The 12,108-nt window shown below is 41.7% G+C and overlaps 1 protein-coding gene across 1 annotated transcript; it reads left to right on the top strand.

Annotated features, from left to right (window-relative positions):
- The first annotated feature begins 779 nt into the window (after positions 1-779).
- On the top strand, positions 780-5,444 carry KCNV2 (potassium voltage-gated channel modifier subfamily V member 2). Its single transcript, XM_069002454.1, has 2 exons — positions 780-2,198; positions 5,166-5,444. Exons 1-2 carry the CDS (start codon positions 780-782, stop codon positions 5,442-5,444), a joined length of 1,698 nt encoding a protein of 565 aa, XP_068858555.1.
- The last annotated feature ends 6,664 nt before the right edge of the window (positions 5,445-12,108 follow it).

Below are 12,108 nucleotides of genomic sequence, written 5' to 3' on the forward strand. Positions count from 1 at the left end.
GAGTTTAAAGCTGGAAACCCCTTCACACCCCTGCCCTTCACTTCCACTGAGCCCAGCAGAGCATTAGACCTGCACTCCCAGAGCACATCCAAAGCTTCAGGCACAGACCGCAACATTCCTCAGCTCTTAATCAAATGGAGGTATTCTAACTCTGAATAAAATGAAATTACTTTTATTTGCTCATCTTTTGAAAACATTTTAATAGCTATTCCAGTGAGTTCCTACCCTTTGTCTGCATATCTATTATTCATTATTTTCATTAAAGAAAACCAAGCCATGCTATACTCATGAGGATGAAAGAAATCTGTAACTCTGCGCCCCTCATACATTTTTATTTGAGATTATTTTTAATCCGTATGTACTTGAAATAGGAAAATGTGTGCATTTTATTAGCAATAAAACTTCAGGGATTTTTCCCCCCTACTGATTTTTCATAGATTTATGGATCCATAATCATTCACGTCACAGCCTAAGGGAAACGAGGTTTGAACAGGATAATAGCCCTTAAATCCCTTCCTCTAAGCACTCAGATCTTTGCTGTCAGCAAGATTAAAACGGTCAACAGCAGTCTTCATGTGTCTATATCCCACACAGAGCTTTCACAACAACTGGAGTGGTAGCTGGCAGGGAGAAATATGCAGAACCACTGCTGTGCATGATATTACTGAGAAAAAGAGAGAAGAAAACCAGGTTGTCAGCTTTTGCAGTGTTGAAAAGGACTGGTATTAACTGTTTAATCGGGTGAATGCAAAGAGGGGAGAAGAGCAAGGAATAATACTATGTTGCAGTTTAACAGGAAGCAAGAGTTTCCTTTCCTAAAACATAAAGGCAGAGAGATGGAAGCACCAAACATCCTCCCTAAGGAAGTCATTCATGTAGACAACCAGAGTGGTTCCTCTGCCACCACTCCCTTGAACACCCAGCCCCTACTGCGACTTGGACCTGAGGGGCATTACAACTATTATGTGGATGATGAAGATGAGGAAGACGAAGAGAAAGAACAAGGAAAATGGCTACATGAAGATGCATTTAAGGGAGAAAGCAAGGCCTCATCATTTATTCCTTATTCCCCTGCTCTTTCCTCTAGAGCCCCGGCCATGGCATCTGCTCCATCCATGCTGAATATCAACGTTGGTGGCCAAAGTTACCGCCTCACTTACCAGGCAGTGGCCATCTATCCCAAGACTCGCCTGGGCCGCCTGGCTACCTCCACCGACCGTCGTTGCCAGCTGGGCCTGTGCGATGACTACACTGCCCAGGTCGATGAGTATTTCTTTGACCGGGACCCAGCTGTCTTCCAGTTGGTGTACAATTTCTATGCCTCGGGAGTGCTACGGGTGCGGGACGAGCTGTGCCCCCGTAGCTTCCTGGAGGAGCTGAGCTACTGGGGCGTGCGTCTCAAATACACACCCCGCTGCTGCCGCATTTGCTTTGAGGAGCGCCGGGACGAGCTGAGTGAGCAGCTGAAGGTCCAGCGGGAGCTGCGCTCCCAGGCAGAGGCTGAGGAGAATGAGCATCTCTTCCACCACATGCGCTACTACGGCCCCCAGCGTTGGCGCCTCTGGAACCTCATGGAGAAGCCCTTCTCCTCTGTCACTGCCAAAGTGATGGCCGTGGCCTCCAGCTTCTTTGTGCTCATCTCCGTGGTGGCCCTGGCACTCAACACAGTAGAGGAGATGCAGCAGGTAGACTGGAAGAGTGGGGATAGTCGGCCTGTCTTGGAGCATGTTGAGACCTTGTGCATTGCATTCTTCACTCTGGAGTACCTGCTGCGCTTGGTCTCTACCCCAGATCTGCGCCGTTTTGCCAGCAGTGCCCTCAACGCAGTAGACCTCATTGCCATCTTGCCCCTCTATCTGCAGCTGCTGCTTGAATGCTTTACTGATGATGACCAGCCCCGGGGCCGGGGCTCCCAACACGAGCACGATATCGAGAAGGTGGGACGGGTGAGCAAGGTAGGACAAGTGCTTCGCATCATGCGCCTCATGCGCATCTTCCGCATCCTCAAGCTGGCCCGCCACTCCACAGGGCTGCGTGCCTTTGGCTTTACCTTGCGCCAGTGCTACCAGCAGGTGGGCTGCCTTTTGCTCTTCATTGCTATGGGCATCTTTGCCTTCTCTGCCATGGTCTACACAGTGGAGCACGATGTCTCCAGTACCAACTTCACCAGCATTCCTCATGCTTGGTGGTGGGCTGCTGTAAGTAAACACATCTTACCTTGCTGGGTAGCCAGAGACCCTCCCTTCCTTCCCCTCCCCTCCCTTGCTGGAGTTGCTGACAGTCTTGAAAACAACAGGCTCAGATCAGTGAACATCTGGTCTGAATTCTGAGCTTACAGGACATAAGCTCACGCACACACCCCCATACACGCACTCATTCACCTCTCTGTAAGCTTAAATCAAGGCTTAATCAGGCAGACAGTGTTGAAATTCCCATATCTCCAAATGCAGAAAGTATTTTCACTTTTAAAGAAGAAGTGGGCAAAGAGACAGGAAAGAAAAGCATTTCCCCATTTAATGCCATTGTCAGTGTTGCCAAAACAGTAGGGGGAAAAAATGCATGCATTAGGCTATCTAGTTACAGATGGACACAGGGTTTTCATTCTTATTCTATTTGTAGATCTTCTGTGACCCATCATACAACTGCAAGATCGTAAGACAGAGTTTATTAATTATAGTCAGATCACTTAAACTTTAAGAGTGAAAGCCGTCCCAGAACTCTGGCTGTTAAAAATCCATTAGGACCAACAATTGTTTTACACAAGAGATTGTGTTCTGTTGTGCTGCAGAAGATATGTGTATTTATAACATCGTAGATGTAGCTAGACATTGTAGATGCTGAGGACCCATACCTTGGCTGTCTATAACCCTAAGGCATGTCCTAGGCTATTGTCACACACACTCTGTTTTGCAACAGCTGATGCTGGCGTCCACAGACCATTATTATGGAGAGCCCCAGGAGCACTTCTGACCCCTGGGCCTGGCTATGGGTCTGGCTCTATCCCAGTCACTTCCCTGGAGAAAAAAGTCCATGCAAATAGACTGAATACGAGTTAGAACATCTCATGTTGGTTGATCAGCACAGACACTGGATGCACAGAGCTGCATATGGGGTCCACCAGACAGTAATCCCAACCCATCCAAGGTCACTTCTCCTGGCCAGCCACCCCAGAGCCCATGGTCTGCACCTCTGGTTCAGCCATGGCCAATGAAGTGTGGTGGTTTACCACACATTTGCAGCACATGGCAGAAAAAAAGCCTTACAGACAAGCATAAATACATACATTTATATGTGCACATGCATTTATGTAACTGTGCTGAAAATCCTTTAAGCTGGGCCATGGAAGGATGGAAAAATCAGTGGAAAAAGGAAAGGGTCCTTTAATGTGACCTTCACAATCATCTTGTAGTGATATAGGCAACCTATGAAAACATTGGTGATTCATACATTGCTAAAATATTTTTTTTTCTGAGCATGCAGGTTATATGCCAAATCTTTAGGGCTCATTTTTGCAAACTGGTACACCATAATCATTTAGATATTCCTAAGAAAGTTTTCTGACTAGGGGAAAAGGCCTATTTAGCTGAGCAAATGTCTTCAAAGACATTTGAAGGAGCTGTATCACGCACATTGCAATTCCAAAGCACAAAATACTTTTTAAAGCCTTTTAGTTCTTTAAGACTGTAAATTAAAATATCTAGATCATTCAATTTTTTTAAAAATCCAACAGCATTCACCATCTCACATATGCAGGAGAAGTATCCCTCCTAAACTGTTACAGGCAATGTATAAGACTATGCCAGTGGTACAGTACCTTATCACAGAATAACATTTTTGTCCTGGCTGGTGGAGATAAACATCTTGCCTTCATCTCAGTATTTATTTTTGGAGATATTTATCCTGTATTATCATTCAAATCCAGTGACTTAATTTCCATTAAACCAAATCACTAATCCTTTTTATTCCACAGGAAGCACCAGGTGCATCCTAAAAATGTGCTCACCCAGTGCTCTCTCATGTACCCTAACGCTTTCTTCATTTGAAATATCATTCTATTTAGCATGTTAGAGGATAGCAAACTGTACACAGTGATTTCTGAAGACTTATTTCAGTGCTAAAGCCACAAGGGCATTATGGTGAAAGTCCTACTGTCTGTGGCTTATTTCTGTCAGAGTTTTAGGTTACTGTTAACAGATACACAGAGTGTGTTGAGACACTGTGAAAAAAAACTGAATAAAATCCACCAGCTGATAAAGATCCCTTGCACAGACTAGAAAGTGACAGGCGACAGAAACCTGCAAGTTTTACCTGCCAGAGAAAAGTAAGTTATATTTACTAAGTGCAAAAATTATAAAATATCAAGATGTGTGCAGTGGAACTATATAAATTAGGAGTTATCTTATGTTGACTGTTTGGGAGTACACCCTTCATATGTTGCAGCTCCATAATCAAACATCCATTAATTTTGATCTGAATTTTACAATAAAGGTATTTCAGTACTTGGTGTAGCACTGGATCTGTAACATAGTTCCCTCAGGTATCTATAGGCTAGAAAGAGAAAATTACATTGGCTGAGAAGAAAATGTGAAGCTATGTACACAATGAGATGGTGATTCATATAAAACAAAAATGCTAAACACCATCCTAAAATATATATGACAAACAAAGGTAAGACTCAAAAGATAACCCACAGAATGAGGCCCAAATACAGCGTTTTATCAACACACTGGATTTAGAAACAGGACATCTGTTCCAAGTGACACGATGAGGGAGCAGGGTTGCAGCTATCAGTGGATTTGCATGGTCAGTGAGCCAGATGTCTCCTCTCCCTACAGCCAAGCAAACTCACCTTCTGGACAGGCTGGTGTGGAAATTGTCTGGGAATTTCCTCTGCGGGGCAAAAAACTAAAAATCTTGCTGAATGGTGTCAAACCATTGTCTTTCTTTACTTTGTGAGAGGGATTAAATTTTTTTTTTTTAATTAGGGATGTTTTGCACAAGATAGATGGTACATAAAAAAAAAAAAAAAAAAAAGCAGCACAGAGTATTTCAGATTTACAATGCAAAGTACAAAAGAGCTAACTTTAACATTGTCCTGATCAGTGAACATATCTGTCTGTGTATTTCTTCTCAGCTAATAAGGTTTAATGTTGGTTTGCCTGTAGGTCAGCATCTCTACAGTGGGATATGGAGATATGTGTCCAGAAACTCACCTTGGTCGCCTGTTTGCTTTCCTCTGCATTGCTTTTGGAATAATCCTGAATGGCATGCCCATCTCCATCCTCTACAATAAATTCTCAGACTATTACAGCAAGCTGAAGGCCTACGAGTACACAGCTCTCAAGAAAGAAAGAGGGAAGGTCGACTTCACAAGGAGAGCCATAAGGAAAATATATGAGTGCTGTGGTGAGGGTGCATCCCACCCTTTGTCACAGCGAGGATAGTTTGTGCTTTGGATATTGGGAGGCAACCAAGAAGTTGGAGGAGAAAGAAGAAAAGCAGATCAGCCAAAAGATAAACAAAAAAGGCCAAAAGTAATAGAAGTAGATGTTGAAATCTGTTTTAAAGGGGAGTGTTTTCAAAACTAAAAAGGCTCAGATTACAACAGATTTTTTTAACTCTGATAGACTGTGAGCAGCACTTCCAGCACTCTCTGAAATTACCTCCTTCAGATTAAACACTCTGAATTAGTCCCAGGCGAAGATCTAACCCCCTGCTACTGATTAGATTGCCAATAAAGACCCACGATAATTGTACAAAGGGAAAACAAGTTGCTGTCATTAAGGGTCAGCCACCTTACTGCTGTTAGGGCAGTCTCAAAAATTAAACAAACAGAATACCCAATACACTGACTGCATCACTTAAATTGGTTTTGCATCAGCTTTCAAATAGAGGAAAATGGCCTAGGGCACTTATCTAAACATTAGCAGCAGCTAGACTCCTTAAGATGTCAGACTCTGTTTCCATTGCCAGATAGCTATGCTTCATTGTTTCAATTTTATTTTTCAAATGCAGCCCTGCAAATGATTCCTATTTTCATGCCTAGTCAAGCATTGCACTGCTTTTAGCATTTCCCCCCACCCCACCTCAATAATCATCTTTCAATATGACAAGAACTAGTGAAGAATTCTGGAGTCTGAGTTGATAAATCTCATTCATCAATTTTGAAAAAAATTTCCAAACCAAATCATTTTTAGGTATAGGATTAAGTGATAATTCATTTTGCAGTATTTAATATATCTACTGATTGAATTGTTAGAATAATAGACCTGTCATAGGACATAAGTGTTAAGGCAGTATTTAAAAAATAATCAAAGGAAATATGTAATGGGTAGTAACTCATAAAGACTGTTCATACAAAGGATCTTATCAGCACTTAACTGTAACCAATTTTAAATATAATTTAAAATCAAGATAATTTGTCTGGTACATACAGCCATTAGGGACACAATCCTGACACTTAGCTCACTCCCAGGAGTACTTTATGTCCGGAGATTACTGTGTCTTCTTCCACAGCTGGATGGGATTTCTCATGTGTCTAAATTCGCCCCAAAACTTAAATAACAAATAAAACTAACAAAAATTAAATGGAATTTCAGTTTTATGTATTACTTCAGAGACTATCAGGAATATTCTTTTTACAAAAGAGCAGTCAATACCAATTCAGAAACAGTAATCAGAATAACAGATCTGAAAGAAAAAAATTTTTTTTGATAATCAGATGCAAAGACCTTAAAGAAAAAAAGCCTAATGAAAAGGATCAATGGTAACAATGCACTGACACTACCCATGGCTGTTAGTCAGCAGCACTCCTGTTGCAAAGCATCCTGATGACAGAGATGCATTTGAAAACTCTTGAACTCTCACGCTGTGTCTGTGCTGCCCTGATGAATGCAAATGGCTGCATTCTAATCTCAGGGCCACATGGGACACAATGGTGTGAAGCTCACTCTGGGACAGCTGAGGGTGAAAAAGTTCATTAATTTTGACACTTCCATGCGAATTGTGTCAAGCACAGGGACGTTTCTCCTTTCAGTGGTGGGGAGGTAATTAGTAACCAACGTGCTCTTCTCATTCTCTACCACCAGACAAACGTATCATAAGCCCATCTGTCATTTTGTTCTTTAGGAATGACAGTCAGAACACTGTGTGCTGATCAGCTCTGTTAAAAGCTAAACCATGTCTTTAAGGCACAGCTGAGCCCTGGGAGTTCAGTGTGATAGATGTTTGCTGTTCTGGACTGCACACAATGCAGCAGGCACAATCCTGGCACTCACTGAGAAGAATAGCTGCTTTGCTTTGGCTCTAGGGAATTTGCATAGCACTTCTGCACAGCAACAACAGGACAAGAAGCTTCCAGGAACCATAGGAAACCTCTTACTGCAGTTCAGTGAGGTGACAAGTACAAGCATGCAAAAACACAACTCTGCTTTATTTTCAACATGCAAATTGAGTTAGAGCCATTAAAAGCATTTAAAATCTGATTACTGGATTTTCAAAAAAAGGGGACACTGTAAATCAATTTCTTTGCTGAACGAATTCATACTTGCACAACCATGCAGATGGGATGCAGATGCTCAGCCTTGCATGGCAGGCTCAGCAGCTTCTTGCCCCCTATAGAAATCCAGAGCCTGAGCACTAACTCTGCTGAGACTGGACTTTGTCACAGCCTCAGACCTGACAAAGATCACTAGTTTTGTTTTCCACCCACTTGCCTCACCTGCAGGACCTATTCAAGCAGACATTTTTGAGGGCCAAAAATGAGCAGACAAAAAAGGAGTCGTATCTTAATCAGGAGTCAAAATTGAATGTCCTTGGCAAATGCTTTATCTGTTCAGTAAGATTTCAATGCACAAATCCCACAGTATTGCTCTAACTGTTCAAATGGAGAGGGTCTCCTGCACTCCTCTAGTTGAATATGTTCCACTTTGCACCAGGTAAATAATGGTCCACAATGTGACAGTAAAAGAAAGACCATACAGCTTGGTATTTCCAGCACTTAGCTGGGTGAAAAGGAGCGTGTCACAGGCCTTGCTTCAATAAAGAGCTAAGAAAGTACCCTGACCAAGCAGCAAAGTCCAAACACTTGCCAAACACTCAGTCTCCTCTGGCCCAAGCAATCTTTAGTTGATGGCTTTAGTTTGGAAGGAATCCAGAGTCTCCACACACTACAGCCACATGAAGGTAAAACTCTTACTTAGAGTACCCTACAGGCTAATGGTTACGGGCCAAAATACTGCCAGACACAGAGGAGAATGATTTCTGTCCCTTCAGAAGCACAAGACTTCGTGACCGGTACCACCAGATCCCATTTGGGTGCACTGAGCACCAAGGCCATCACACTTTGGGCAGCTCAGTTTACCTGGCAACTGCTCAACTCTCTTTTTTCTCAATGCACTTTGCCCCCTCATCCTTCATCCAGCCCTATCATCTCATAGACGGCTTTGGTACCGTCTTGACTACTCTGTGCACTAACTCAGCACACAGATGTGACTCTTTGCAGGAGTGGGAATAGATTCTCACTTGACTCATGACCAAGCTCAGTGCTGAGAGCTCTGACTAGCACTATAGCTGGCACAAGGTACATGGTAGAAGTATGCAGTCCAGAGGACACACCTCTGGCAGTGAGACCCTAAGTATCAGACTACATAAAGTTGCTGGGTTTTGTTTTGCAATACCTGTCAGCCCTGCCCTGCTGCATTGAGGAAGTGAATGGGTGCTTAGTGGAGTAAAGCACACTCCAGAAAATTAGAAGATAGTACTTGGCAAGGTTTTTTTCCCAAAGGTTTGTCATTTTCTTCTCTGGATTATGTTATGTAGCTTTCTGTCTTTGGCTTAACCATTCTTATTTTTGGGATGACAAGCATAAGTCTGTGCATTTCAATAGGAAGGATTATGCCTAAATTTGAGGTACCATTATAGGAGCCAGACAGTGCCTGGATTGCTCAAGGCTCTGTCAGTGCCAGCACTTTCTACACTCCATGTAGATGGGAACAAGCAAGGTCCTCCCACAAAATCTCTCCTGCTCCTACCACTCGAAGTGGACCTGCAGCCAGCTCAGAGGAAGAGACAAGTTCATATTCCCATAGAACAGACTTTTGAGAACCTGCTGAAGGCTGTGCAAACCTGTATCAGCTGGTTTTGAAAGAGGATGAAGCATTTTTGCCTTTTCTTTGTTGACACAATGTTCCCCGCAGAGGACTCTGTTAATTTATTGTGCCACATCCATGAAGACTTTCAGTGGCATCACTGTCCCTAAATTACTCAAAGGAAACAGGCAAGTGGTAGACATGATGACGTCCAAGAACAATGCAGGAGAGTCGTGATTGTCTTGGTTACTTGAATTCCATAGGGCTTTGGCAATCAAAAGGTTTCGAAATAACACGTCAAGGGAAAACATGCTTAAACACAACAAAGATGGGCAACACTATTAAAGTAGACAGTCTTGTTTTATGAGATGCTAATTTGGCATAACTAAGGTTTTGGGGAAACAGGGTGGAGGAATCTCAAACCACTGAGAAATAAGAAGTCTCTCTAAATATGGACATGGTAAAGTCTTCTGTTTTAACTAATTGCAGATATTAATGAGATCCAGAGGGAGAAGGAAAATGTATTCTATCATTATGTTTCACTACAGACTTAGCAAACATGCTCTCACTGTAAGACTAAGAAGCAGCCAGTTTATCTAGATGGCTTCATTTTAGGAGAACCAAGCATTGTTTCTTCTACTTAATTTGGGACTGGGAATTATGAGGGGGAAAGGGGGATGAAAAAGAAAAGAAAAGTAAAAAGGAAAAAAATAAAAGAAGAAAGAAAGGGGAAGAGAAAAAATTTTAAAAAATGGGGGGGGGGGGGGGGGGGGTAGTAGAAATGTAGACTCTGTCCCTACATGAGAGAGTGGAAAGAACTCCAGTTAGAATATGCTCCTGCACAAATCCTGTCTTAGAAGAACATCACTTTCTCAGCGCAGTTAGGAGCTGTTTGCTTTTCTCATTCAGAAAGATAGCACTTGAAGGGGTAGCTACAGTACACCACAGATTAATAGGCATCTGGTACTATTCCCAGGTTTCTAAGGCAAATAGCAATATTCAGTCTTTAAATATTGTAAGTAAAGTAAGTGAAATTTTTAAAATATCAGCTAGGAATACTTAAAGGTTTTTGATGAAACATAATTACTATCAGTAAGACTAAGAACTAAAAATTGTCACCTTGCTTAAAAAATAGCTTCAACTGTTTAGACCATTCCGGCTTTATGTCATGCAAAAATATGCTTATCTACTATTACAAAACTTCTATTGACTTCTTTATTTGGTAGTATAAAAATTACATGCCTTTTGACTGTAATCCAGCCCTTTATCTAGGACTAAAATAGGGAAAGGTCAGAGGTAGAAGTTTTTTATGTACTTAGGTATTTTAATGGAAATATGCTGAGAAAAATTAAAGCTTTCTACAAGTAAGTCCTGAGATAGACATTATCAAGGTTTTTAAATAAAACTTGTCAGAGTCTAGTTCTACTCTATAAAATTTTCTGTACTGTCATTCAAACTCCTGAAGTGGATTTGCTCGATTTGTAAGCAAAAGAATTTGCCATCATGAGTAAGCAGATAAGCAAGTACCATTCTTTAAAGCCAGTCTTTTGCCACCACTTAATAACTGTTCTTCAGGTCACCGGGTTCACTTTTTCCTTCATCAATTCTGACAGGGGCCGGGGGGAAGATGGGGAAACGATGACAACACCCCACAGTGGACAACACAACAAACAAGCAAAAAAACCCCAAAACCAGTACATTCCAGAAGTTCAGGAAAATTTAGGAAATCACAGGCAGGTTGTGACAGCACCTTCTGCTGTGATGGGGAGCCTCTTTAGAGCAGGGCAAAGTAGCAGGGTGGGTCCCCCTGTGGGAAGAACAGCTCCTGGCATGGAACATTGTTCACTGCTGCCGCTCAGAGGTTACAGGCTGCCAGATTCCCCTTTTCCTTAACAATATCTGGTGCCTGCTACGAGCCATGTTAGCCAGCTGTGCTGCATCCTCCTCGGGTAGTCTACCAAAAGCCTGAAGTTTTGTCACCGAGGGTGGAGTGTTTACAATAATGTACAAGTTCAACCATTTTTAATTCTTTTGAAGAGAAATAATTCAGACATATCTCAAATGTCTTTAATTGGTACTGCCTATTTTTTTCACTGTCCACTATCAAAAGATACAGAATTTGGAAGAGGCCCTAAATATTTTTTCCTGTTCAGATAAACAGAGGAAAAAAACCATAAAAATTGAAAATGCCTACATAGAAAAATGGGTGGCATCAATTTGTAAAACAGCCTCTGAAAGCCTTTCAACCATAAGAACAACTGCCTTGAAAACCGGTGCTATCACCATGCTGTGAAGATGACTTCATAGCAAGTGTTGTGGCAGCTGATGTTCTTCATCTCCCCACAGCTTGGGAGCAGAAACTTTATCAACCACAACATACTGAACCAACTCTCATATTAGTTTATTACTCTTTTCCACAAAAAATATTTTCTCAGAAATACTTATAATTTAGTCTATCATTAAAATGACAAACCCTGGTTTGGTTTTCTCTTTTTTTTGGTTTTTTTTGGTGGTGGTAGTGATGGTTGGTTGGTTTGCTTTGGTTTTCTTTTTTTCCCCACAAGTGTTTTATTGTATCTGTTTTGCAAACAGATATAAACTTTTTGATGACTTCTTAATTCAATGCTTATAGCACCTGCTTGTCTATGCCTGTACACCCAGAGGTCCTGTAGGCTCCCTCCTGTATGACTTTTATTTTTGGTTTTAAATTTTAGTAAAAGATGTAATCCATGTAGACACACTCTCATTAGAGCACAAGACCAACAAGATACCTGAACGACAGGCAGAACCAGCGCTGGGGAGGACAGTGCAAATTAGAGAATCTGTAGGATTTTTGCACTGTGTAAAGCATAAGTGTATCTGTAAGACACGTTCTGATTGAAAGATATATAAACCCAGCAATTAAAATCATCTTCCGTGACAGCAGATGACAAGATGGTTAAATCCACTTCAACCAGTATGGAAAACTTCAATATGACTACTGCAAGAGGAAAATCACAAAGATACATAATGTAAAATC

The sequence above is a fragment of the Aphelocoma coerulescens genome (genome assembly GCF_041296385.1).
Source record: "Aphelocoma coerulescens isolate FSJ_1873_10779 chromosome Z unlocalized genomic scaffold, UR_Acoe_1.0 ChrZ, whole genome shotgun sequence".
NCBI classification, from domain to species: domain Eukaryota; kingdom Metazoa; phylum Chordata; class Aves; order Passeriformes; family Corvidae; genus Aphelocoma; species Aphelocoma coerulescens.